The 22131-nt window shown below is 34.6% G+C and overlaps 1 protein-coding gene across 5 annotated transcripts in view; it reads left to right on the top strand.

The window, feature by feature from the left end:
- KNDC1 (kinase non-catalytic C-lobe domain containing 1) overlaps positions 1-22131 on the top strand; it is a 59983-nt gene that overhangs the window by 35419 nt on the left and 2433 nt on the right. For 2 of the 5 annotated variants that reach the window (XM_039553871.1, XM_039553873.1), the window contains 23 exons: positions 564-678; positions 3734-3805; positions 3908-3969; positions 6152-6310; positions 6644-6721; positions 7374-7464; positions 7636-7798; positions 7894-8738; positions 8846-8990; positions 10564-10655; positions 12094-12491; positions 14317-14410; positions 14522-14619; positions 14902-15113; positions 16395-16508; positions 16913-17060; positions 17303-17500; positions 18569-18784; positions 19097-19179; positions 20455-20605; positions 21020-21142; positions 21245-21304; positions 21927-22084. In XM_039553871.1, coding sequence (XP_039409805.1) covers positions 564-678; positions 3734-3805; positions 3908-3969; positions 6152-6310; positions 6644-6721; positions 7374-7464; positions 7636-7798; positions 7894-8738; positions 8846-8990; positions 10564-10655; positions 12094-12491; positions 14317-14410; positions 14522-14619; positions 14902-15113; positions 16395-16508; positions 16913-17060; positions 17303-17500; positions 18569-18784; positions 19097-19179; positions 20455-20605; positions 21020-21142; positions 21245-21304; positions 21927-22084 — 3875 coding nt within the window. Of the gene's footprint in view, positions 1-563; positions 679-3733; positions 3806-3907; positions 3970-6151; positions 6311-6643; positions 6722-7373; positions 7465-7635; positions 7799-7893; positions 8739-8845; positions 8991-10563; positions 10656-12093; positions 12492-14316; positions 14411-14521; positions 14620-14901; positions 15114-16394; positions 16509-16912; positions 17061-17302; positions 17501-18568; positions 18785-19096; positions 19180-20454; positions 20606-21019; positions 21143-21244; positions 21305-21926; positions 22085-22131 lie in introns of those variants that run through there. The other 3 variants (XM_039553872.1, XM_039553874.1, XM_039553875.1) reach the window with 3 other exon arrangements.

Genomic DNA, 22131 nt, shown 5'->3' on the forward strand with positions numbered 1-22131 from the left:
CCAGTGATTAAAAATAAAACAACGTGCTTGGACTTCAAATAAACCTGTCATTAATTCTGTCAATATTGCTAACATCTTTCACAGAAGAACAAGAGATGTTGATGAAATCTTGAAGGTAAGACATGTAATGCAACTGTCAGGGTAAATCAGGATTTAAATGTGGGACTGTTTTTTTGATGGCAATCATTTGAATTTTTTATGTTTTTCAGTCTAGGTGTTGTCCCTATAATTATGTAATTATGTTTTATCATGAAATATGTCTATTACACAGTGGACATTTTAAGAGTCTTTCCTTAGTATGGTAAGAAAGAGCTTCCAGACAGCTCACTTTTCTTGAAGCAATTAAGAAACAATTGATTCTTTTATACAGTTAGCTAACTGGACCATGCTTTTTTAATAAGTAGTATTAGTTCATTACTGGTAAGTGCAATAAATATATTTTCTTGTTACTTTTTAAGTTGAGTATTTTTTTTATATTAGGACTTACTTTTCTATTGCATTAGTAAATGTTTTTCATTTGTGATAATTTTTATAACTTTCTGCATCCTCACTGTTTTTTTCAGTGGATCTCTCTAAAACTCCTGTTATCCTGGTATGGTAGGCCTCTGAAAGACTATGAACTCTGGGCATTATGTCACGGGTGTTTATATACTCTACAGACTTGCATAGATTATCCAGGTATAGTCTTAATTATCATAAAGTATTTTGCCTAGTTATTTATGTTCACTGTGTTAATGTTTCCTTTTATTCTGTTGATTGAAAGGATCTTGACGTTCATTTTGTGTGCAGAAAATAATAGGCAATGTTTCCGTTTTGACTCTCTTAAATTGTGGCAAAACTCAATTTGGAGTTTTCTTCCATATATAGATGAATGTCTTTTTTTCTCTTTATTCTGAGTTTTGGTGGCTTTTGCAGCAGAAATGAATCTTTGGCTTCAAGCAGTAAAACAAATTTTAGACCTTTTGGGAATGGAGAATCTGTACTGTGACTTTTAAGAAAAACACTTGTGACTTGTGTCAAGCAGGAGGAAATAAGCGTTACATACATATATATGTAAACAAACTCTTCCTCTTTTGGCTGGATTTCTTTGTGACAAATGATTCCTGACATATTTTCTACAATACAGGGGCTTTGTCATTTTAAAGCACCCAGGATCTTGTCATGATGTTACTCCTTCCACATCCCCTATGCTTCAGTTTACGGATGAATTATAAGAAGTAAGCTTCTGAGAGAGAAAGGGGAAACTATCCTTTGACAAAGTTGGAATCTGTTGTGTGTGACTCAGGAGAAGGCCATCCTAGATTTCCATGGGCATTCTGAGTGATGGTTTGGCTTATATTAATGATAAACCTATAGTAGTTCTGATAAACAGCGCAGAGGTTTCCCCCACCACCACCCCACCTTTCTAAAAAACTTGCTTTTGAGAGTATGGGCAGGGATGAGTTTGAAGCCTGTAAGTGGATATAAACAACTGGATAGTAATGTACAGAAAACTTACTGCATCTCTTTGAATTTCAGCTTCAGTTATTTTATCTTCTGTGATATAAAACTGCTTAAAAGGAAATAAGCCATAAATGAAGATTCTGAGCACTTTGAGAACTGTTACCCATAAAATGAAGTATTTAATATACCTTGCAACAGAGGGATTATTTCAGCCTCATAGCATGTTCCTAGTGTTTTGAAGGTTTCAGATAACTGCACATAATGTCTCAGATTCTAATGTAATATGCTTAGCCAGCCTCTGTTACTCCACTCACATGCATCCGAGTGCATGTCTTAAAAATATTAAAAGTTGTCATCTGACAACTGAGTTGTCATCTGAACCTTATGTAGCCTGTAGAAGTGAACACAGTGACAAACCACCAAATGGAAGACGCCTGACTTAAAAATTCTGTATTTGACAAATAAAGCTACGTTGAAGTTGAATATTGGTTTCAGATTTAGAATGTTTCTGCAAGAGGATACTCGGCCTGTTCTGAGAGGAGCTGTACGTTGTGGAAAGGCTTACAGTGGTGTTACTACTTCAGTGCCCACACACACACAAAGTTCTCTCAATGTTCCTTTTGAATAATACTAACTTACTAAAGGTGAGGCTGATACGTATCTTGAATATATAGTTAAAATATTCTTCGTCTTGACAACGGTAGAGAAGACTGGTAGCTGATGAGTCATAGTTAAATATATGAAGCTGAATTGTTTTTTCTTTATTCACATAGACAGCCTTTTCCTCCAAATCCTTCATTGATTACACTTTTTTCATTATCCTAAGCAGGAATTATCTGGCTAAGAAAACATACCCCACAGCTAGCCTCTTCTTCATGTGTTTGTTAATTCAGTTCTGCTACAGAACTTGTTTGTAACCTCCATTGGGATTTTACTGAATTCCTCTCCTCTTATCAGAGAATGTTGTTTACATGTTGCTTATGGGTGATTCAGGGAGCCCAGGTGAGGATTCTTAGGTTGTACGGAACAAGCTGAGATCTGGTTTGTGTGAGCAGGGCCAGGGGAGTTAACTGCTGACAAAGACAAGTGAGCATGAAGCTGCCTCTGCAGAAATAACCAGCAAAGGTTCTCGTTTGGGAAAGCTTTGCTTTTCAAGACATATACTTCAGGTCCAGCTTAAATATTATTGAAGGTAGTAGACAAGCCTTTATTTATGTTAAGCATAGTGAATTTTAGATGTGTTTTGTACAGGTAACTAAATACTGCCTTTTTTTCTTACTTTATTTTTGTGCCTCTTAGACCTCTTCAATTAATTATTTATTAATAAATTAATATTTGAGTTTCTCTTAGACATCTTTAATATTTTATTTCTTAATTAATACATTTAATACTTTAATTTCTTATTCAATTTAAGAATCTATACTTTCAGTACTTTTTTTTAATAAGAAAACAGTGCATTTGATGGTAATCTAGAAATAGAGGACTACATTACTGGCCAGTTGGCTTAATACATTGAAACATGTTAAATTAAAGTGTGCTTTGAAGCTAGCAAACAGATAGACAGTGTTACCACAACATTTTCAACACCAAGTTTATATAACATCATCTCATGACTTTTTATGTTAAGCTTCTGAAGACCTCAAATCATTTAAAATAGTTTTAGAAGTCCATTGTTTCTTTTTTAACAATGGAAGATTTCATGGCCTTGCAAATGCTGACCTATGTAACATTTCTTCACTGAGAAAGTGTTATTATAACTATTTGTGAAAAACTGGACTTCATATCCTGTTGCATATAGGAGTTTTGGATCTGGCCATGTGTGTGTCAGGTTTCTCCAGATGATGACCCTGTATTTTTGGAGGGTTGAAGGAGGGAAGAGAAGAGAAGAGAGACTTAAATGCTTAAGATAAATTGACTATCTTTATTGGCATGTTGTGAGAAGACTAGAGTATATCTACCTGTTATATATATATATATATATATATATATATATATATGTACTTTTTTTTTTCCTGCTTTCTTGACCTTCCTTTTCAGGGCTGGCTATAAAGAGACTAAACTTCCAGTTTCTTGTCTTTGTTCTGCAGAAATTGCTTTGGGTAATTGCACAGCTACTGTCTCTTTTTTGGCTTGTGTCTGTTCTAGCATAAATGTTATTTAAAGCATCATTTATCAAAGGGTAATTTCTGACACTGTAAATTCTTTTAAAAAAATTTTTATTTTTATTAGTGCTAAGTAGATACAAGAACAGATACTTATTATGTCTTGCCCATTTGTGGGTTTTTTGCAGTGGTCTTATGTTTGGACTCTGTGCTGATTGACTGCCATGGAAGGATCCTCTTTGCTGCTCCAAAAGATGAAGGTAAAATAAGACATTGCATGCTCAGCTTTTATTTCTTTCCAGGGGAAGTGGAGAAGAAAGCAAACATCTTACCTTTTGTTTCTGATTTCTTTTCTCCTTCAGAATCTTGTGATGTATTTTATTTAGCTCCTGAAATTGAAGAAGAGGATGTGGATACTGAGAAGGTAATGTGGTAGGTTATGTAGGTTGCTTTGCATTTTATCGAAGGACAGTTTTATCCCCCTGCTAGTTGAAGAAGAAAGCTAAACTCTTCTAAGACTGTGTTAATATTTCTCAGTTCTCCCACTGTTTCTTGGTTATCTGTGGGGATTTTTAAAATATATTGACCTCTCATAAAAGTAGTTGCTTCTAAAATTTTGCCTTCCAAAATTCTTGGAGTAACTGCCAAAAATCTGTTATTCAATGGTATTCCATAAGACTTAATTATTTTCAGTTTGTTAGCAGTAAGACAGACTTTGAAGTCATGTTTTCATATTCTGAAGGTCACAGTAAGATCAGTGTTTTAGACTGTCTGGCCAGAAGCTCAAAGATTATTCACATTTAGAAGACTGGATAAAAATATTATTATCGGTATGTTTTTGCTATGGGAACATTATGAATTAAGTCTTTCTCCAATATAGTTTTCGTAGAGCTTTTTGCTATAGATAAAAGCCTTAAGGAGCTTTTAGAACAAAGATAATAAAAATGTCAAATAGCAGGTGAATGTGTCTCCACAGCAGCTACCTTTGAGTTGCGAACTGTACCACAGTGATCTTAAAAGTTAGGGGAACAGAATTTACAGTACCTTTCTATTATGTAACAAGAAAAGTGGTTAGCTAATATGTACCTTGTGTCACATGAGTTCTTTGGAATTAGACTTAATAATCGTGAATCAGAAAATAAAAGTTCATAAAAATCTACTAAAAACATTCCATTTTCTGTAAAGCTATCTGTAACTAGAAAATATTTGTATATCTTCCTTAAAATTGCTTAAACTGCTTTGATCCAATGTGCAGGTTTTTTGAGGTTTCAGAAGCTTAAACTATCCCTGAAATATAATACAGCAGTCTCACCAGACAGTAGAAATTAATAATCCTGAAGTCTTTATGCTTTGTTCGTTTTCTTTAAAATGTCTGAAGTAATCTGCTTCCTTGGTTTTCCATAACATTATATATAGAATAAGCTGATGGGGTTGACTGTATAAATTTCTAGTTATGAACATTCAGTTCAAATTAGGGTATGGGAATGAAGACTGTAATGTCAATCACAATAACAGTAAAAAGAACTTTCTTTGAAGGATATGATGGATTGGATGACAAGTTTTTCCTCAATTAATACATTTAGGGTAATCTTGGAGTTCTGCACCTAAGGGGAAGAAAATTATTTATGTTTTGATTTAGCTGCTTTCTCCTATTTCAGGTATTTTTGTACCTATTAGTAGCTTTTGCTCAATAGTTCAAATGGTTCACAGATTATTTTTTTTATAGTGAGCTTACTTGTTATGTTTTGTTCATTGCTGTTCACTTTGCTCAAAAGAGTGCCAGAAAACACTGTTTTATGGGAACGCATTGTGTACTACTGTGCTTAGAGTTCTGTCCACTGAGCCTTTTTAATATCTTTCGGGGCAATGTAAAGAATGGTGCTTTAAATTTGTTAAAATTGTGTTTATAGTACATACTAACGTATGAAAACTAAGCATTAAGTGGACTAAATCTGACTCTGAAAATTGTAATTCTTCAAACAAAACAAGCAAGCTGGTAAAGACCAAGTCCTTTTCAAGGTCCCTCATTGGTGCAACTTCAATTGGTCTAGCTGCAGGTAGCACAATAATTGCTAGAATAAATATGCAGTGCCTCATTCTTCTGACAGGTATAATCTTCTCTATAAAATATTACTTCTGCTGGCTAGCTCGTAATTACTGTGTGCCACTTACTTGCTGAATTATCATGACCTTTTTTAAGTAAATTGCAGCTGGCCAGGTTTTATGGTAGTACTCTGGAGCTTGCAGCAATCTTTTTATGTGAGAAAGGAATTCTTCAAAATGGTTCTAAAATACGTTTTTCCTGGATAAATTCCCTAGGTAAAGAATAAGAAAATTAATGTCTGTTGCTCCAACAGTAGAAAAATAGCAACTGTTATCGTCCCTGCATGTGTAACAACTAGATTTTGAAATGGGCTGGGATTTTCATCAGCATCCTCAAAAGCCAAATGTAATCCGTACTTTGAAAACTCTAGCAATTTTTTTTTTTTTTCTTTTTTTGGCAGGGAATGGGGGGAATTTTTGGATAATTTGCTGGAATTGTTTTTGAAGTGGAGGCTTTTTTTAGTCTGTTTAAATCTTTTTTGTCTCTTACATTATGCCAATAGGTCTGTGTTTATGGTGTTGCTGCAGTTCTGTGGATGGCTGCAAAATACAGTGTTCCACCGAGTCACAAACTAGTATTGCCAAGAAAATTTAAAAAACTACTTCTGGATATGGCAAGAAAAAACCCTGAAGAAAGACCTTCTCTAACTGCTGCAATTAAGGTTACTAGATTTAGTTGTGTCCAAATTCTCATTTTAGTGATTTTAAAATCAAAATAATAACTTAATACTTGTAATAGACTGATACCTAATTAAAGCATAACCAGTCACTTTGGGTTTTGTTTTTAAAGTTACCTCCTTAGGGACACACAGAGGTGTGTTTTTAATTTAAATTGAAATTATCAAGGTACTTGGACTTGGACAAGGTTCATAAGACTTCCTAAACTTAGATTACTTCTAACTGACTATTTATATTGACTTTGTCCTTGTCCAAGAATACCTCACTTGGCTGAAAACTTATTTACCCACTGAAAATTACTTTTTTCTTTTTTTTAGACATGCGATCATTATTTACTTGAACAAGGTATAAACAGCAAAAATATTTTGACATTATTGGGTAAACCCATCTTTAAGGTAAGAGTGCCACCTTTCTTTAATTCTGTGTTTTTTCAATTAATTCTGTAAATGTATTCCAGTAAGATTTTCTCCCCTGCAAGTGTAGCTAGATTTTGGGTTTGGTTTTTTTGTTGTCATTTTTTTTGGTTTTTGTTTGGTTTTTTTTTTTTTAATGTATTTTCAAGTAGTCTTTAAGTATTGCCTTTTCCTAGTCCTTGCTATTGGAATGATCACTCCACAGATTGTGATGCTCTGACCCCACAATCTGTATGGGTGAAGAATAAGTGACTAATTTCATAATCTCTCTTTTTATTTACCACTCTGCAGAAGAAATTAATATGTAATTGTTGGGTTCTGTTTGTGTTTCAAATGTTTGTATATAATGCACACAGGATTCAGTCAATCCATAGAACTGAGCTTGTTCAAAACTTTGATTACCCTAAGGTTCTGATTTGAAAGACCAAGTTATCAAGATTTCTAAGCAGTTCTACCAGTCCTTAGACTTCTGTATGTAATTTTTTTAATTCCTCACCTTGGCATGACTAGGTTGCTGCTTTGCAGTATTCTAGGTGTATATGAGGATTGGGGTTTTTTAAAGTCATGTGCTGAACAGATTTTGATAAAAGAAAATGCTAATAACATCAATTTGGAGTTCAATGTTTATTGTTAGGCTGTTGAGGAAGAAGTCTTGTCTCAAGATCATGTCACTTTTGAATTTAAAAATGAGAAACATGAAATGGACCCTTCAGAGTCAAGTCTAGGTAAGCAGTCAGGCTCTGACATGTTTACTCTGGTTTAGTATTCTCTAGTTCAGTTCTCCACATAAGATTTTCTCAGTCCAATATGCAACTGTTTTTCTATCTAAATTGATTATTACTTGCTTTGCATTTATGTTTTACATATTGATCATCTTTCTGTGCTTTTGTTTTTAGGATTTGTGCCTTTTACCAGTGAAAGTAAACTTGTAGCAGTTAAAGGACCAGTACCATGCCAGATTTCACTAAATTGTGAGAAAGCAACATTACCTGTTGCATTCACCTCTCCTGCAACTCACTTTAAGCCTATTATTTTGAAACAAGATGCAAATATAACAAAGTTAGTATATCCTAAAGCAGAATAAGTTAAAGCTTAAACTTCATTGTTAAATCTATTTGAATTTTTCTTTAAAAAAAATTTTTTTTTTTTTTCAGAGACGTTCACACACCAGTTTCTGAGCAATTCAAGAAAGAGACAAGGAAAGAAAAAGGTATGGACTACAACAAATCGGGATATATAGAAGGCTCTAAAAGCTGTGGTATTGAGGATACAGGTGTTGCTGAAACTGTACCTGAAACAACTGAGTGTGATTTACAAGTTCCAAGCCACTTATTCCAGATGTCTTCAGAAGAGCAAAACTCAGGCAATATGTTTACTTCTACAGTTACATTACCATCACCATCTGATTCCTCACATATTCTACAAGAGAAGACCATTTTATCTGAAGATCCTTCCAGTTCCCTAGCTTGTCCTACATCTCCTAATTTTCTTCATATAAATAACATCATTCTCAAGCAGGACTCAGAGAGAAGAGTTCTGACATTTGTACCAGTACATTTGGCTGTATCAGAGCAAATACCAAATAAGCCTCTTCGCTCAAGAATTGCTTATGATTGCTATCACAGTTTGCCAGTGTTACTTTCAAGTACTATTGCAAGTTATAAAATGAGCATGCAGACAGAAAATGATGCCTCCCTTTGCAATGTGCAAAGTCATGAGACTACTAATACAAAGAACCAGTTTGATAAAAGTAGCCCAGTTATTCAAACCAACTGCCAAGAAACTGAGTGTGCTACCAGCATAGACAGTTTTTTCACTGAACAAGAACACACACAATGTACTTCAGTGAATAAAGACAATTATAATTTCTTTGATGATAAAGTCCTGCACCATCAGAACAGAACAAGTGGCACTTTACTACAGGAAGTGATTCATCTTATACAAGAGGAGTTTGCATTTGATGGTTATTTAGAGAATGGAACTGAAGTTTTTGATATGGGTATGTGCATTTTCTTCTGTATGTTATTATCGTTGATTTGTAAGAATATTGCTGTTAATTTTTTTCTCCCTCTTTTGTTTGTTTCTGTTCTTTTTATTTTGAACAAGGTAACTTCATTTTAAACTTAAAGGAAATTAAGTTTGGTATGTTCTCTGATAGAATTTGTGAGAAGTTTTGTGACCTCTACTGGGATGAAAAATTACTGGAGAATCTCTATCAGGTAGTAAATGGAGGAAGATCTTCACACTTATGGTAGGTGTTTTTCAACTTTTTCCTTCTTACAGTTGAATTTAATGCTTTTATCCCTACTTCATAGCAGCAGGAAAGAATATGTGGTTTCTCTTCAGGTATTCGTACTTGTTTCCTGTAAACTATTATTTCACAGTTTGAGGTTTTTAAAAGCTTTTTCCATGATAATCAGTGCTTAATGGTTCAGTCAAAAAAAAATATTTTCTACTACACTTGTCTCTAACTCCATCTTATGACAGCTGAATAAGGAAACCTAATTCTGGTCAATATTGGTTACAAACATTGATGGAGAGCTTCATAGTCTTGTTAGAAGGAGGCTGTTTAATCAGAAGTATATTGCTCTCACTGTTCAGTTTGCTTATTCTGTTTGATATTAGTTCTTTATACATCCTGTGTTCTAATCACACCCAAGAAAAAGGAAATTAATTTAGCTTTGCTAGAAATGTTTTGCTTAACTGGTTTAATTTGACTCAGTGTTCCTCCTGGCAGTCTTTTGTAAGTAGCCTGTTAAGTGAGAAAAAACAGCTTAATTAATTTCTCGTTTTTCTTATTTGATCTTCATTGACATATGTATCTACCTGAAAAATAATTTCAAAATTCTTGTTTTATTGCAGCCTCCAAATGTAGCACACTTTTTATAAAAGCTTCTTGCTGAAGACAGTTGAAAAAGAAAATCAATTTATGTCAAATTTAATTTGGGGGTTTTTGGAACTACAAATTTGAAGTTTTGACAAAGAAGCTTAGTACATACAGTTTAGAAAAACTTCAGTGTTGAAAGGTGTATAATTCTTACAGCAAATTTCAGAGATAACGGATTATGACCTCCAAATACCCAGCCTTGGTATGCTGGCCTATTTCCATTTAGGTTGGGATTTTTAAGGAGATATTGAAAATTGCTTGGAAGTTAGGCCCTTAGTTCCCCAGAGTTCAGTGACATGGTAGGAGAAACCTGAACTGTTGCAGCTGAATTACTGAGATGTGTGAAGGGGTTATCCTCTATATGAACTTTTGTTACAAAGTAGTTTTTGACAGTGAGAGATCATAATTTATTATCCAGTGAAAAATACAGGTCTAGCTTTTACATCACATGCAAAGCCTGTCTTAAAATATCTCTCAGACACCGCTTTACTTAACATTAGCTTGACAAAGACTATAGCAGTTTTTCAGTGTTAGCTTCTTTGACTTCAGATTATGATTATGATTCTAACTATGGATAACTAGGAGTCAGTGTTATCCAGAGGTTGGATCCTGAGTGAAAAACCCACTACAGTAATTTGCAGTTTTAAGTTATGCCTGGAGTTAAGCCTTCTGTTTGTGTGTGCTCTGTACTTCTGTTGGAGTTCTGCCAAATGCTATACAGGAAAATCTCTGTCTTATTGTGCTTGAATAGCCATTTGAGCATTGTTTTTTTCTTGTAAAATAACAACTGAAGCTGAACATTAAAACTTTAGGAAGTAGATAAATGCTATGAAGCCCTTTACTTGCATGGTAGAGTCACTTGTAAGATCTCATTTTACTGATGTAAATATAAAATTATAGGAAACATTAATTTTTCCCAGTCTCCTTGTATTTTCAGCATAACTGAGGCAGATGAAGCAAAGTGTGGCAATAAATTCCAAGATGTGCAGAAATCTGAAATCTTTTTGGAAAGCAGTGAGCAGAAAGAGGGTGAGAAGAGACTTCATGTTTCTAGATCTTTGTGTGTGCTGGGAATCTTATCAATGACATAAGCTTTGAGACACTTTTCTTGTGTCTTCAGGAAAGCACGCAACAATTACGAACATTTTCACTGAATCTTTACATTATCAATGCCTTGAGGACATAAATGAATGAAGCTTACATTTGACCCAGTGTTATTTTGTGGAATGTCATTTACTTTACTTACTTTTATTTAGACAGATGTGTCTGTTGAAAACTCCCAAAATGAGAAGTGCTGTATGTGGTTTTCTTGTGTTTGAGTAGATATTCTAGTGCCTGCTATATTAGTGGATTGTTTATTTATACTTCTTCAGTTTGGGTTTTATATTTCTCCTGACACACTTTGTGATCGAAAGTTTACAAAATATCTATCTTTCAGCAACTGAACTCAAAACTGAGCTGGGACTGGTGAATCCCAATATTATAACAAAACCATTACCCCTTCTAGGCTTGCTGCATTGATGGACAGCTTCTACTTGTTTGCTGTTTTACCAGTGTGAGGTTTTTTCAAGACAGTTCATCCAAATTTCAGCATTTAAACTTGCTTACTTCTCTGTTTTTAGCAAAGGGAAAATGTGTGTGTTTTACAGAAGGGCTTATACACTTACATTGTTCATTTTTATAGCAAAACATAAATTTGTAATTTTGCACTTTGCTGCAATATTTGTTCAATATTGCAGTTTTCCATTCCAAATCAGAATGATTGCAAATGTAGAGCTAGACTTTACTGTGGAGTGTGTGATTTCTTTGCACCAATAATTTAGGTTTGTTTGACTCCAAGGTGGCATATCTAAGCCCTGGAGGGTTGCTCAAGTGGAAAGGGAGACTTCTGGCAGGTCTAAATGCTCCTGTCAGCATTATACCAACCTTTGATGGTCACCTCAGTCCCTGAAGGTTGGTAGTAGTTGTTATAACTGCAAAAAAGTCCCATCATAACTCAAGGGATTGAGTCCTGTAGGGATACAAAGTTTAACATCTATTGGCTGTATCGAGTATTCTTGCCCTCTCTCTATGGAATAAAAGCTTCAAGACTTATGGATGGAAAAAACTCAAAAGCTAATGTGTTCTTTTTCACTAATGTGTTCTTAGGTCTGACATATTTAACTTCTGTCTTAAAGTTTCTCTGTATTGTTTAAATGCTTGTTGCCTATGCATGGAAAATATTTCGTACTTTTCAGAAATGCATTACTTAACTATTGCTTAATAGTTCTGAAATGTTTTTAACCTTTATCATTTTACAATGTGTAGTTGAGAAAAAAAATGTAAAGTCACAATAAGCATCTAAACCCACTGTTAGAGCACATACGTGGTCTCATAACAGTGTTTTGTATGGGTAGTGTTTAAGTTCAACAAAGCATGCATTACAACACATAACCATTATTTCTTTTCCCCTATACACCTTTTTTAGGAAAAGGGGAGGCAAACTTTGACGTGAAGGCTGAGCCTATGATAAAAACATCATTAGTTGAAATGGATTTTGATGAGTCACCTTCGGATAATATCAAAAAAGAATTGACTCTGCAGAGTACAATCCCCATAGCAAAAGAGCAACAATATTTGCAAAGCAACAGCTGTGATCCAGGCTTTGCAGAAGGAAATACAAGTTCAGAGGAACAGGCCATGATAAAGATAGCTGGAAACAGCTACCTGGCATCTCCCAATCTACCTGACTTTCATGGCTGTAGTCCTGGTTGGAGCAGTGCTTTTTATGGAGCTGAATGTTTTGATTCAGAAGTTCATAATTACTTGAAAAACCTTGGAAAGCAGAAATCAAGTGAGTCACAAAATATAGATGCTAAAAAAGTGGTGAGTACATTGATTTTAAATCATTAAGATACATCTTGTTGCTTAATAGCGTGATAAAATTCGTTCTGTTATAGTGAGTCAAAACACCATTTCTTCTTTCAAATATTGATTCTTAAGTGGTTTAAAATCCTCAAGATTTGTCATGTCTTAGCAGTAACCACAGTAGAGGTAGTATCCAAAATAAAGCTCACTGACACAAAAGTGCCATCACTGACCTACAACCCACGTCCTGTTCTTAAAGTTGAGTGGAAAAGCCCTGTCTGTTCTTTGCACCAACCCCATGGTGGTGTTACTATAGAAAAGAGCTAAGAATGCCTGTGACTGGAGCACATCACAGGCATGTAGCTTCATCAAAGGTTTTTATACTCTAGACCTACCTGAATTGGAAAATGTTGTGGAATAGACAGGGAATTTGCCTCTGACATCATTGCTACTCACCCCAGGTCTTTTATGGGACAACCCACTTTGTCTGCTGGATTCCAAGTGGTTGGTCATTCTGATTCCCTTTCTTTTTACATAGTCTCTTAATCACCTTGATTTTGCTTTAATTGATGAAGCAAAAACAGACCTTGAAGTAAAAGATAGCAGCTTCCAGTTAGAATCTGGATAACAGCTTTCCTGTGCTTTCCCTGTTCTCTGTGTGGTACCTCTGTAGGAGTACATCTTTTAAAAATCCAGGGGGCTTTTGTGACTCGATGTTAATGAACTATGTTGTTAAACCTTTTGAGCTTTTCTGAAAAAGAGTGACAGGTTTTTCTTAAGCTCAAATTAATTTCTAGCAAGTCCATCCCATTAAAGCTAACCTATTTACCAATCTGTTGTTTGATATGTTAACTCTGAGCTGTGTGTTTTCTGATCACTCTGCTTGTGGGAGTTGCCTGCTGCATTCCGTGAAATTACTGCATTTAAAATACTGTTTCATGTAACTGGGTCACTGGTAGTTAACTTAGGACCCAAGTGCAAAAGTCACCACTTTTATAAAGCACAACATACATCATGTTTGTTGTTTCATAATAAATTAGAAGCTGAACCCAAAGTGGATGGCCCATTTTTACTGGCTGATAAAATAATGAAACCTTTGATATGCAAACAATTATAAATGTAAATGTTTACTTTTAAATTGATACATTGTGAGAGGCCTGATATACTTTCACTTCTATTCACTGCTTAAGTTACGTAATTCTATGGAAATTTAGTTTAATTTTTTCGATTTTGTGAAATACATAAATATAAAACATGAAAGCTGAACTTTGAAATTTATATGTCCTTTATTTCCAGAGCAGCTCTCTTGTCTGCCTTCTGACCTGGTTGTACAGTATAGTGTAATTATACTTGTTTGGAAGCCATTGATTTCAGTCAAACTTTCAGTTCTTGCTGGAAATACAGGTCAGCTGTTTAACAAAGTGTTTCTGGGGTCTGCACTAAATTCAGAACATACAAATTGTAATTCTGGGTAACTTCTGATTGTAAGTTTTAAAAATGCTCTTGAAAACAACCAGATAAGTACAATTATAACTGAAGGCATATTTATGTGAACAGACTCAGACAAACTTCCATGCAGTCTCATCATATACAAACCTGCTTCAGTTCTTGAGTTGGGGAACTGTGACATCACTAATGCTTTTCTGGGAACAGGTAATACCTGCTGTATCTTGCCTGTAAGCACAGCTGTGAAAGGTAGTTTTTCGTTTTTAATATCATATTCTTGTCTGTTTGGATGTTCTTTTTTCTTCATACAAAATAATTCTCTTCTGAAACTTCACTTTCTTACTAGAACCACCTTCCACTTACAATTCTGATCAGAATCCTATTTCTTTTTAAATAGGAACTGGAACAATTGCTAATGATGGAGACAAAAAATTACAGAAAGACCATAAAGTTTTACCATAAACTATTGCAGAAAGAAAGAAGAAGCAAAGGTAAGATTGCAACAACTTGCCAGTAATAAGATGGCTGCATAGTACTTTTAAGGACTTGTTCTGTAAATCTGAATCATTGATGTTCTTATGCCATGTATTTTAAATCTAAAGGTCCTGAAACTAAATCTATGTTGCCCAAACTGAAAGGACAGCTACAGGAGATGAAATCAAAAGTGCAGTTTCTTGAACTGGTAAAGAAATATGTGCAGGCAAGTCAGACTTTTTTTCACTTATGCTTAATTTGTCATTTCATTACTGCATCAGTGTAGTTGGCCACCCAGATCACTATAAGAAATGTGAAATGTTTTGTGTCAAACTGCCAAATTAAGTAAGATCCAAAAGAATTATTAAAGGTAATTGCTACTAGTATTGTTTAAAAATGAAAAAAAAATCAATTATATGAAATGCAATTTGTCTTTAACTTGATTGCATTTTGTGTGAATTTTCCTCTTCAATTTCTTATTTTATCATGGCCTTGCTTCTTTGAGCAGATGATGTATGCAGAGCAGTGGGGTGTGGAATCCTATGTGCTGCCTACAGTCATTCACAATGGGAAAACTGACACCATGGACATGGCACCTATGGATGAATCATCATTGCTTCTTTACTATAACACAGAGAAACACCAGTGTAATAATCAAAATGGAGTAAGAGTTCTGCAGGCCGGTACACCACTTGGTTTAATGGCTTATTTATATTCTAGGTATAGTATATTTTGCACCTAAATTGGGGGTGGGTTGAAGCATAGTTGCTAAATCAGGAAAAACTTGTCTCTGTGATAAATCCTAGTTACTCAATATTGAATAAATTCTCCTCTCTTCTATCAAGTTTGTGTTATTTCTATGAACACTCATTTACAGAAATGGACATGAAAAAGGCAAAAGATCAGCTGGATTTGATTAAAAGTATTTGATAATAAATAAAATACTAGTAACTTTAAACTCTTTTATCTTGTACTTATTTGAGGTTTGCTCTGATAGTTGCCATGGAATCAAGACTTTATGTTACTGCCAGCAGTACAACAATTCTTCAGATCATGTAATTTGGTTGTTCTTATTAATAGGGTCTGGATATGAAAATGTTTAGGTTCTGTTCTACAGATTATTGCCCCAATAATCAGTCCTTGCCACTGATCAAGATGCAGGCTTATCTCAGGGTTTAAAAGGGGATAAAGGTGTCCTTCAGCTCTGGTGAGGGCAGTGTTGTTTTAAGGTACCTGAGCTGTAATAGTGTGAAGGATGGAAATTGCCAGTAGCTCCTTCAGACTTGTGCCTCTGTAGAGGGAGCAACTTCCTCCCAGCTACTTCTCCCAGTTCATCCTGACTCTGACATCCAGTTACTTACTCTGAGTGCTGCTTTTCCTGGTAGTTAATATTTTGCACAAAGTGAAGAAAATATTTTGGAATTGGAGTTTCCACATTCATCAAACGCAGACTTTCATGATTAGCTGTAAGCCAATAGGGAGACCTCAAGGTCTGTGTTAAGACCTTGAGAGTATGTGTATATAAAAAAATAAAATGCCCTCATTTTTAATGTGTGTATAATTGTATTCTGTTGTTGAAGTAACTACTTCTCTAATTAGAACTACGGGGAATATTTTCTTGCTTAATGTATCTACTTCTTATGCTGTTATTATAATGAAAATGTTTCAAAGCAGTATCAAGTGATATGATAGAAAAAAAAGAAAATGTAATATGTTCTTCCATACTATTTAGATTGTAACTTGCCTTAATAATAGAAATGTCAAAGTGGTTATTCACAAAATTGAAAGTAGAGAAACTTTTTATAACACTACTTATGCTTTCAGGGTTGCCAGTCAGAGTACTTGATGTGTAAAAATAATTTTTAAAAAATCCAAGGTTTTATGAAGAGCTTGAGAATTTAAAATGCCTGTTGATATTTTGAGGATTGTTTGCTGTTGCTATACTCTAATGCAAGTTGAAGATGTGTTCTGGCTTGTCTGAAGTTTTCTTGTGCTTTACAGAAATGCCTTTTTAGAAGGTTATGTACAGCAGTTTCTTTATACATTTCGCTATTTCTGCACACAAGAAGAATTTTTGCAGTTTCTTCTTGATAGAATCAGCAGCACTTTATCCAGGTACAGTAAATTCCCATGAAAAATATTATCAAAGCACAATTGAGTTTCCTCCCAATAACAAATAGTTGTTTCTCAAAAGTCCTACTTAATTAAAATGAATTTTTATGTTTGTGTTTGTAAGACTCTCTTAACAAATGACAGCAAAACTAGAGCAAGAGCTGCATCTGACAATGTGCTTACTTCTCAGTTCTGCTTCTCACTTTTACCACTTATCCAGTAATGGGTAGTAATTACAAATACAGCTTTTTTTTCCATAGAACCATGGATGCTAGAGACATGAAGTTTAGGAATTTAAGATAATACATTAAATCCCAAATAAAACTTCTGGGTTTTGTCAACACTTATTTTTAAATTGGAATTGGATGTCAATTTTGGCATAATAAGTTTCTTTTTCTTCTCACCAGTGCAAGCCTGGATCCTTCCGCATCCCTTACCAAAATATGTAACCGCAGTTTCTACATCCTGCAGGCATGGATTGAAGACTGTTATAGTGTAGACTTTGCAACAAATACTGATCTTCTGGGTACCCTAAAAGAATTTATTTTTTCCAAGGTAATTCAGAAATTCAATAGATCCTTTAAGGGGAAAAAAAAAAAAAATTAAGTCGGTTATGGGATATGTAACATTGTTATTACAAAAAGCTGCCCTAAGTACAATTAACGTAAATAAAAGAAAAATAATGCTATATTTGACAGCTGTGTTCAGTATGTCTGGTTTTGGACAGGTTAAGAATCTTACAACTGTATTGTAACTTGCTTGTAATTTCTGGGAAATTGAGTTCTGCTTTCTGTTAGCCTGTTTTGCATTCCCAGGTTGCTTCATTAAATGGCTATGGGGAGCGCTTGTTGTCACTGCTCGAGGATGCCTCTGCCAGGAAAAGTGGCAGTGCTGGTCAGTGCTCTAGTGTGGACAAATGTGAAGAGGAAAGTGAGGAGGGCAGAAAAACATTACATTCCCTATGTAAAAAGCTCTCAGAAGATGTTTCCAGAAAGGTGTGTCTTTTCTTCAGACTGCAGTGTATGGAGCATGTGTCCATATATTACATTTTGACAAAAACAGAAGTGTCCAACTCAGAATCCAGCCCACATACTTAGTAAGAATTAGGTACCTGCATTTTAAATTTTCTTTTGAAAGTATCTAAGATCCAGACAGTTCTGTAACTGCGAAAATAATCTTAAGTTTTAACTACTGACAGCTGTTTCAGTAATCACAGATCAGATAATAAAAAACTTTGAGATTTGAACTCTTCATTCTTGACACTATCATGTGATTCATTGTTATTAGGAGTCCTTTGCCCCCTTGTCAACCATTAATGCTTTTTATTAGGCATTGGTTTTTGTAAGACTATAAATACAAGAAAACAGCGGGAGCTAAGCGGTTTCCTGCTAGAACTTGAAAGCTTGTAGCAAGAACTTGTCTGAATTTTTGTCTGTATTTACTATTTTGTAGTGTTCTAGAGCCCCAGAAACCAGAACATACTGCAGGCTTTTCCCAAAAATAGATCTCTTTACAGAGTGACCAAAATAACATGTGGAAGTCAAATGTATCAATATTGTGCATTAAGATTGTAAATTAAGAACCAGCCTCATGATAAAGGTGCACAATTCCGTGGGTATATTGGGGATTCAGGCAAGGAAGGGCAAACAGAATAGAGGAACATGGACTTTTTTTATTGTCATCACATAATAATGGTAATGGAAGACAGAAGAAGCAAAAATAATGGAAAACAAAATATTTCTTGGAAAGAGATGTTTGATTCTAAGCAAAAAGAAGTAAAATGTTTTATAGCAGCATGCTTGAATACACAGAGGTTTGTTTTAAATACTGATTGTTGATTGAGATGTGGCAGCCTCCTGTTTAGACTCCTTGTGCATTTTATATTAGCTTAAAATAGCAATGTTGAGTAAACCAATTCATTCTGGGCTAACGTTGAAGATTAGCTGAAGAGTTTTGCATGCACAAAGGTGTTTCTCTTAACACTTTCCTGAAGTGTTTGTTCAAGAGAGAGACATAATGTTTGTTTTAGAGAAGTTGTAACCTTACATTTATTTTTTCTACAGAACTTCTACTGGAAGCGATCCAAAGGTATGGGACCAATTGCACAATATCAGAGAGAGAGACTGCACACTGGTTCAGCAGTTTTGCCAAAGCCCTGCTGTAGCAGTTTCACAGAAGAAACCTCAGTCTCCTTTGCTAGAGCAGACGAAGTGGGACCATTTCTCTTGATAGAGTGCAGTGCCCAACAGCTTTGTTGGCAGCTGACACTACTGCAACAGGTACAAAGGTCTAGGTTTATTTGGAAGTACAAATAATATCTGTCCTCTTACTTGTTCTCATCTTTCTCTACCATTTCCCAACCTTGTTTCAAGCTTATTTCATACTATTTTATGGTACTTTGAACTAAAGCTTTTCTGTTGAAACCTCTACAGTGAAATACAGAATATCAAATGCTGTTCTTAGGCTGTGATCCCTCTCAGAAATTTATGCAGGTGGGGTGGGAGGGGGACATACTCTGTCATTTTTATCCCTGAGCATTTTAAAAGAACTGTTAGAACTAACAGCAGATATATCTTACTCTTTTTGTTTAGGAAGTATTTCATAAATGTCATCCAGTACACTTCCTAAATTCCAGAGCACTTGGTGTTAAAGATAAGTGTGTTGCTGTGCCAAAGTAAGTTGCTTGTTTTAACTGCCCTTCTGTTTTGTTGACTCACAATAACTTAGAGTATTACACTTTTAATACAGCCAGAAACAGAGAAACAATTTGAATACTTAGTATTTTTTTTTACAAACTAGGTAGCCTGTTTATATGGATTATTTAATTTCAGGAGTTTTCATACGTGGATACAGGTATGTACCTATGCACATGCATGTATGTGGAAGGTCACATTTGCCAGGTGATTTCTTTGAAATCTGAAGTGTGTTGAGGCCAAAATATTTCTAAGAACTTGTGTTGGGAGTTGCTTGAAAGGTTGCATTTTTGGTAGGGAAAAAATGTAATGGATTCTGAAGTAGGATCCTTGCTTACGGATGTGTGTACTTATTTAAAAACTCAAAGACACTTACAGTCTCACAGAATAGCTGAGGTTGGAAGAGACCTCTCAAGATCATGTAGTCCAACTACCTTGCTGAAAGCAAGGTCATCTGGACCAGGTTGCCCAGGGCTGTGTGCAGTTGGGTTCTGAAGGTGGATGGAGATTCCACAGCTTCTGTGCAATGTTCCTTCTGTACTGTTAGGGAAATTAATTATTGGTATTCAGAGATACACAGAAATTTTCCTGTAGTTACTAGAGTGGTTACCAACCTATTTAAATTATTTGCTTATCAGTAATTAATGTTTTCATCCAACCACGTAGACCTAATTATTTTTATGATGGTCTACTTCTTACATACTCAGTGGATTCAGTTAGCTTCTAATTAGTACTTGTTAATTGCACTACCTATGGTAGATTTTTGCTTCTAAGGATAGGGAATGAACATCTAAAGGATCTCATTTTTTACAGATTATTCAATGGCCAAGGCTAAATCAGCTCATTTATACAGATTTTGGGGTCCAGTCATGGGAAACAAAGTGTGTGGTGCCCCTTGATATCAGGTTCAATTTCTTATGTGGCTGTGGTTGTTGAGTTTGGATTTCTGGCTGTTATTTTGTGTCAGATTGGCTGGAGTTTTATTATTCAGTAATGAGTGGTGAAAGTGGTTTTATATACAGAAATGTATCCTGCATATGCTTATTTTTTGATCAGATATAATTATCTTGTAATTATAAGGAAGAAAAAGTAATACAGCTCACTATGTACATCATGAAGTATAAAATCAAGATGGAAAGAAATGCAAAATTATTTTAAATGGTTAGAAGTTGACATCTTCACAATCAAAGTTTTCTTTAAAAATCCAATATCAGCCAGAATTATTTTTGCCTTTTTTTTTTCCATATTTTCCTTAGGGCAGTTTCTGCTGACACAGTTTCACTGAAAGTCTGTAATCTGTTTCTGTCAAAGTGCATACAAGACCAGTACCTTCTGCAATTATTAAAAAATGCAGACAGCATCAGCACCTGGGTTGCTGCTGAAATTGTAACATGTCACACAACTAAGGTTTGTCATTGTTTATTGTGCTAGTAACTACAAAATAGTTATTTATTTGTTATTATCTATGAATTGCTATGTAGCAAACCTGCAAGAAATGTTCTGAAATACACCTGTGAGTGGGCTGTTAAAAATTTGGTTTGTTGTCACAAGGAGGGTCTTGGATGCTTTTTAGTAGCAGGTGTCAAAACCTAACAGAATGTAAGAAATGGCTTGTCTGAGAGGAATATAGGTCAAACTTTTATCAAGGACACCTGAGTGACAGAAAGGGGAAAACTTTGGTGAAGGGAAATGTTACTACAGAGAGCGATTTCGATAACAAGTTGAAAGAGGAAATACCTCTTCCCCCTTCTCATTTAATTGTATTGTGTAGATTTACTATGTCTATATATGTATATATTATATATCTTAATTTTTTTCCAGCGGCAGGTGAGCTTGTTATCAAAATTTCTTCTTATAGCAAAATGCTGCTATGAACAAAGAAATTTTGCTACTGCAATGCAAATCCTAGCAGGACTGGAAAATCTTATTGTACGACAGTTACCAGTAAGTTTGGGACTCTGTTCTCTAACCATTTTACTTAATGTAATTCTGTTTGAATATGGACATTAATGTGAAAAACAAAAATATATTCTGTTTTATTATAAGGCCTGGAAAATTTTACCTGCAAAGGTAGCTGAGATAATGGAGGAACTCAAGGCTGTTGAGGTATAGTATAAACTCCTTAATGCAAAATGACTTCTTGGGGTTGGAGAAGGTGCAAGATCTGTTTAAATGGGTGTCTCTACAGAATGAAAACCATAATTATTACTTTGTATTATGAATTTAATTTGATTGAAGACTTTTTACTCCTAATCAAAAAGTTTACATAAATTTTGATCTCAGTATTTCTTTAACATGTGTCCTGTGTGACAAATCAAAATTTCAGAAGCAAGCTAAAATATTAGATTAGACACATTGCATTAGAAGATTTCTGCAGATGCTTTGCAGCTCTAATATGTTCTGAAAAATCTTAAATGTTTATTTTATTATAGCCATTGTCTTACTGATCTATACAACTTTGAAACATAGAGTGAGGTTTTAAAATGCAATTTTGCCTGTAATTTACAACAATTAAAATGTATGAAGTATCTTTTGATTAAAGTTACTTTTATTTATTTGTGTACTTTAAAAAGTTTGCTACCAGATGAATTCATAGTGTTGTCTTGAACTTTAGTGGCAAAAGTTGATATTCATGACAAATAAATAGATAGTGTTAAGTACATGGAGAACTTGTAAAGCCTTCCCCAATACTTAATGTGAGATTAATCTGAGTGCATTTTTTAACTAGGTGTTTTTAAAAAGTGACAGCTTATGCCTGATGGAAGGAGACAGATTCAAAACTCTTCCAACAATTCCATCAGCCCATGTTTTGGCTATGCATGTCCAACAACTTGAAACTGGAGGATTCACAATGACAAATGGAGCTCACAAGTGGACTAAACTTAGGTAATTATTTTAATTATGTGTATATATCACCTACATTTTTTATTACA

Source organism: Corvus cornix, chromosome 6, assembly GCF_000738735.6.
Source record: "Corvus cornix cornix isolate S_Up_H32 chromosome 6, ASM73873v5, whole genome shotgun sequence".
NCBI lineage: Eukaryota > Metazoa > Chordata > Aves > Passeriformes > Corvidae > Corvus > Corvus cornix.